Below are 6,161 nucleotides of genomic sequence, written 5' to 3'. Positions count from 1 at the left end.
ACAGAATCTATTGTAGCAAAGAAAATCGAAGGGCTGCGATTCCCTCAAGACACCAGGATATATTTGACCCTTTACGCTGAAAAAAAAAGAGTATGTCCTGAAATGAGAAAGCTGATGACTTACATCCATCAAGCCAAGAGAATCCTTTTAGGTATCGGGCACATACTGTTTAAAGACCACTGGATTTCAGCCGGTGGTGCCTAAATCGAATTTTCTATCACTTTGCTGTGTAAATGCAGGCACAAGATCTTGTCTATGCAGCCTGTTATGGCCCAGATGTGCACACACACACACACAATAACTAAATGTTAATGGAAGTCATGCACATATATACTGGGGAGAAGACTCCTCCCAATCTTTTATTTCTGTTTGGCTACTGTGCTCCCGCAAGCATCACGCTATGCTTCTCTCTAGCCACACCTACTGGTCTGAAATGTAAGTGCTCTGTTAAATGTTCATCTCTGTGTGTGCTTTCGGGTTACAGTGGCGCTATCAAAATATATGAGGAAACCAGCAAGTCCCCTGACGATCATTAACAAAAATTCCTCTCTCACAACACTTCACGGCCTTGGGTATCTCATACCTGTGGGAAAACATTATAAAACCCTCTGCAACAAATGAATCCTGATGAGGTTTCCTGTAGTTGCCAGGGACTGTCACCAAACACTTCAGAGCTCCTAACAACCTGAGAAAGGGGAACAGATACGGAAGGAAATTTGGCTGAATCAGCTTTAATGCTGGACAGCTTCTGTGTATTTCTTATGCTCTTGACGCATGCTGTTGACTCACAGAGATTGCACTGTACACAGGTCCTATGCAACACCCTGGCTTTCTGTTGCAATGTTTGCGTAGCGAGCCAACATGCATGCATAACATCCCCATTTAACAGCCTAACTTAGCAGCTCACAAGAACACTCCCCGAGATATTTCCAAGTCAGTGATTTCAAACCCTAATATCCATCACGCCAAGCAACCGTTTTACTGAGTGGGCACTCACAGCTAAAGGTCAGAACCATAATCATGCCCAGTTGTCACATTAAGATTGTTCAGTGGCTCGGCTCTTGAATATGATCTCTCCCTTCCCTGCCTGGTGAGAGGTGTTTTACCCAACTGAGGAGAAGCCGGGAGAATCCAACCATGCAACTGCTTTTATTCCTGTCTCCAATGGGGATAGAGGACTAGCTCCCCACGCTAGGGATGTAAAAAAATCGGTTAAAAAATAACTGATAAAAATCCTTAGTGATTACACACGTTGCAGGCTCCCCAGGAACAGGGCTGGAAGACTAGAGCTGGTGTGTGCCAGGAGCTGGCTTCACGCGTGTACCAGCTCCTGCCTGCCCCCCTCACCCTCCGTGCTGCTGCCTATCAGAGGCAGCAGTGCAGAGGCGGAGGGACAGGCATCTCTGTGGGATCCAGCAGTCGTGGGCAGCCAGCTTAAAAGCAGCTCCCCACTGGCACCAGCTCCTGCAACCCCCCGCTTGCTGCCTCTGATACAGAAGCAGCAAGGGGTGGTGGTGCATGTAGTTGTTAGGATTAACTAATAAGCCCAGGCTTATAGTAAAAGCATCCTAGTAGTATGCATAGTACAGTATAAGCCGGCTCCTGACACACACCAGCTCTTGCTCCCGGAGGTCTACTGCAGAGCCCGCAGTGTGTCCGGCTCTTCAGGACCAGAGCTGGGAGCCAGCAGATATCTGTAATGGAAACCGAGAAGCTGATGCCTATCAGTTAACCCTCTAAATGGTTACACTCTTACGTCTCTTCCCCAAGTGGGCCTGTTTGGCCATCCCGTCCCTCCACATCATGGGCCGTGGAGGGGCGCCTGATAGCACCATGCTGCTTGCTGTCAAAGATGCAGGTGGTGTAATACCATACGTGCGGGGCGCACAAGGGATCTATGTGCTTCCCAGGATTCTCTCATCTGACAAGATACTGTTGGCTAAAGAGCACAAAATGCACAAAAGGTCCCCAACAGAGTAAATAGCTGCATGGTCTCTTTCCTGGGATAGGAGGCTGAGGTTGCTAGTAGCTGTTTTCTGGTGATGCTCTGGAGTCACCCTTGTCTGCAAACAGATTTGGGGACCCCAAAGCTGCTGCTTCAATAGAGCCTGAATTCAGTAAAACAAGAGCTGTGATTGCCAAACCACGTCTCTGTTGCTAACAAAGAGACAAAGACAGTTGCCTCAGTGAGGATCAAAAGCTGCCTTTTGGGGGTTTTCTGGGGAGAGAAGGGTTTGCTATAGGAAGGGGGACGGACCTATGATGTTGCAGGGTTAGAGAATCTACTGTCACCTGCTATGCCCTTCTGCTGCTTGTCCCTATTATATTCCCCACCCACCGGACAGAGCAGGGCCCTTCAGTAACTAGAGGTAAGTCAGCAAGGGCTCAAATCTTTTGTATTGCAGCTTCATAACAAGCTGCACTCTTCTACTTCCTACCCTGCCCACTACCAGCCCTCTGTAGTTTCTTCCCCATTTCCACCAAATTAATGGAGATTGCCTATCTCCTAGAACTGGAAGGGACCTTGAAGGTCATTGAGTCCAGTCCCCTGCCTTCACAGCAGGACTAAGTACCATCCCTGACAATTTTTGCCCCAAATCCCTAAATGGCCTCTGCAAGGATTGAACTCACAACCCTGGGTTTAGCAGGCCAGTGCTCAAACCACTGAGCTATCCCTACCAAGCCCCCACCTCTCTAAGGGCACAATGGCTTTCCCATAAGAGCATCCCAATTCCATGCATTACTAAAGCCAGGCTCAGCAGCACTCCGTAGCCTCAGTGGGGAAGAGAGAGAAGGAAAGTGAAAAGTCTTCTGAAGTAGACAGTCAGGGTAGCACTTGATGGAGTTCAGAGCATCAGCCGCAAAGAAAGCCAAGCACAGAACTACTCAAAAGTCTTCGACTTAGCTGCTTTCCATTCATAAAATGAGGTGATGTCAATGCTACAATGCACATTTCTGGAAAGCCCAGTTCTGTTTGCTGGTTCACGCCCTCTCCACTGCTCTCTTCCTATCATTTACATTCTAGTTCTTTATTAAAAGCCCTAGAACCTTTAAAAATGCTACGTAAAGACATGAACGACAACATGCCTCATCCATCCTTAGGGCTTTATTAGCACCGACGTATGGAATTCCAGGCTGGCCTAGGAAAAAGGAGCAGTGAAGAAAGCATCGGGGGATGCCAATCCCAGATCTAAAGCTTTGCCACTATTAACTCTTTCCGAAGGGCAGCACACAAAAGAACATTTCTTTCCAACCAAGCCAAGCCTGCAGTGACATTCACTTTGCTTTGCTAACACACCACATTATGATCGTGTGAAGGGAAGCACCCTAGCCTGTTTCCTACCACCGCAGCACAAGGAAAATAACTTCCTAAATATAACCTGAACCTGTGTCTGGCCAACATTTTGGAAGGATTGGCAGTATCTTGCCTCAAGTGTGTGTATGGACGGCCTGGGGAGAAAGGCAAGAGGGTTCTGTTCGTTCTTGGAGCTACTTTTGTGCTTTAATACTCGTGTTAACAATCAGACACAGACAAGGAGATGCAATAAACCAGCAGCACTTTCAAAAATATTTATTAGCTTATTTAAGTGGCCTGTTGCTGCTGCTGTTGCTGCCAGATCAAGCCCATAGAAAACCCGTGCTGCAGGAATCCAGCCCCTTTAACACTGTCTCCAGGTGAAATGTCATTTTCACACACGCACCCCCCCCCCCCCCACACACACCTTTTTACAAAAATAAGGACAGTAGCGAGCCTTTCCATGGGCTGACTCATCAGAAGAGTAGTTGGTATCTGAATATTGTTTTTGCATATTCAAACCTTGGAGCCCACAAAACATCCTTTTAGACACATGCAGGGGGCGAAGAGCACCAGTCACACTAGATAAGGCTCGTTGGCTAGCTGCTTCTTATAAGATTAGCAGAGACATGGAGACGATTAGATTTCACAGCTAACGCCTGTTAAGATGGAAAAAGTTGTCACGTCTCTTAGTGCTATTATTTAATTGGTTTCTCTGCACACTCCACAGTACAACTGTGCCCTTGGACATCATCACAACCACTAGGGCCACAAGAGTTTCTTTTTTTAAAAAACCCCCAAAGATATATATGTATATTTTTAGAAAACAGGAGACCCTCGATCCTCAGAAGATATCGATTTTCCACACCTGAGCCTGGATGGAACCAAAACCTTTAACACCTGTCTCCCTACCCCATCAATGATCAGACTTGGGAGACCAGTGTCTCACTCGTAATGAAGAGACTACACATTAGGTAACACGGAGATACTGCATTTCACTACTCAAACCCATTCTGTGTAGAAACCAGCAACAAGGGTCACGTGGCTCAGCCCTGTGACTGCCACACATCAGAGGACCTTCCCTGGTCCACAGCTGCTTCACCTCAACTGTCATGCACATTCTTCATGCCCAGTTATGCGCGCTGTACCAGCCCACCCTCCAAAACACCAGCTTCCCAAACTGCTCTCTGCTGTGAAGGGGAAGCGCAGATTCCCTGGGATCACTGGCCTACATGCAGGATTGAATCGTGCCAGAACTCAGGAGTGCTCCTTTGCCACTTACGCCGTAGCGTCTGGTAAAATGCCTCGGCATCTATCGTTTCCTTAACCTTTCGCTGCTTTCTGCTCGGTCCCTGTTCAGGCCCTGCCTGTATCTGCTTTTCTCGATGCTCCGCCCCAGCTGAGATGGCTAGAGATGATGCAGAGCTAGTGTACTAGACATGGAGATAACATGTATTCCAGGAAAACACGGGAGGAAAGCTTTATATGTAAACTGGTTAATGGGCCAGTGTGATTCATTCCCCTCCCCCCACGCTTTTTCTGATGGTCTCTCTTTTCCCTTTCTTTGGCTCAAACCTTATTCCTACTCCTTTTAGCCAATCTCTCTCAGTCTCCATTCCCTGTGCCCTCTTTACACTGTTTCCTCTTCCCCCAGCACAGGCAGAAAAAAGGCAGTTCAAGCCAGAGTACGTCACAAAAGAAAGTCCCTCCAGGCAAGTCCCCTTTTCATTTCTGTTCTGGCTCTTCTGCCACTGTTGTCACCTCGATTGTGGTGGTGTGTTCGTCTGACACTGTGGCGCCCTCGACAGCACTAGACGGCACCGTCACAATTGTGCTCCCGCTGGGAGCCATTTGTGTTACGTTCTGTATGGTGGCGCCCAGTCCCGGGAGAGTGAGCAGTTGGAAAGGGCTCACCACTTTCACCACAGTGCTGCCATCTTGTATGGCCGCTGTGCTGAGGACTGTCAAGTTGGAAGCGTCGGGATGGATCTCAACGGTGTTGGGGAAACTAGAGCCTGAGGAGGCCAGTACAGTGTATCCCCCCAATAACGGGGAGGCCGGGGAGCTGGCTGAGGAAGCCGAGGACGTACTTTTCCCAAGCACCGAGGCTGGAAGAGCAGACACCATTTTGCTGAGAGGGAGGTTGGCAAGCTGAGAAACAGGCACTCCTGGGGCCAAGGCAATTTGTGCTGACTGGGCCAGGACTTGAGAGGTGATAGCAGCTGGCCCAGATGTGGCCCTGGTAAGTCTGGGGCGTTTTAAAGGTGCTGGGATGGAGACAGGAGTCAGCGTCATCAACACATTGTTGAGGTGCTGCGATTTGTGCTTCAGCTCCTTTGCGCGCTTGCGGTGCTCGTCACACTGCTGTTCCAACGCTAAAAGGAAGAGGCCGTAATAATTGTTAGTACAGTACTCGCCAACTTCCACCTAGCATAAGCTTCCCAGCGGCCTAGTTTTTACTGCATAACAACTGAAAGTACAATAAGCAAGGCAAGTTAGCGGATTCTTGGGCATCGTTCCAATCTAAACTGAACAATCATTCCAAGCATTGGCTTAGCAAAAACAAAAAAACCCCTACTGTCCTACACACAAAACACCTCTGACAATTCCAACAGAAGAGACACTGAAATTCCATTTCGGCTTACCTGCGAGATCCCGTGTGTATTGTTCTCTTGAGCGATCCATCTGGCACTTGTGGCTCGCTAGAACTTTCTTCACCAGGTCCAGCATGCCAAAGTTCTGAACTATGTTGTTGAGCAAAACAGCGTCTTGAAAACAGAAAAATGGATACAGCTCACAGAGGAGAGAATCATTCCCTACAGAAAGAATTTACCTTTTTCTTTGTAAAACACGAACATACTAAAGC

At 48.1% G+C, this 6,161-nt stretch overlaps 1 protein-coding gene across 10 annotated transcripts in view; it reads right to left on the bottom strand.

Moving 5' to 3' along the window:
- Positions 1-3,556: 3,556 nt before the first annotated feature.
- Positions 3,557-6,161, bottom strand: part of GMEB2 (glucocorticoid modulatory element binding protein 2) — a 50,863-nt gene continuing 48,258 nt past the window's right edge. For all 10 annotated transcript variants that reach the window (XM_075900936.2, XM_025189347.3, XM_075900934.2 and 7 more), the window contains 2 exons: positions 5,941-6,063; positions 3,557-5,670 (listed from right to left, as the gene is read on the bottom strand). In XM_075900936.2, the coding sequence (XP_075757051.2) occupies positions 5,021-5,670; positions 5,941-6,063 (773 nt within the window). In that variant the 3' untranslated portion in view covers positions 3,557-5,020. The remainder of the gene's footprint in view (positions 5,671-5,940; positions 6,064-6,161) is intronic.

Source organism: Pelodiscus sinensis, chromosome 17, assembly GCF_052426305.1.
Source record: "Pelodiscus sinensis isolate ZL-2025 chromosome 17, ASM5242630v1, whole genome shotgun sequence".
Lineage (NCBI taxonomy): Eukaryota > Metazoa > Chordata > Testudines > Trionychidae > Pelodiscus > Pelodiscus sinensis.
This window is presented reverse-complemented; position numbering and strand designations above follow the sequence as displayed.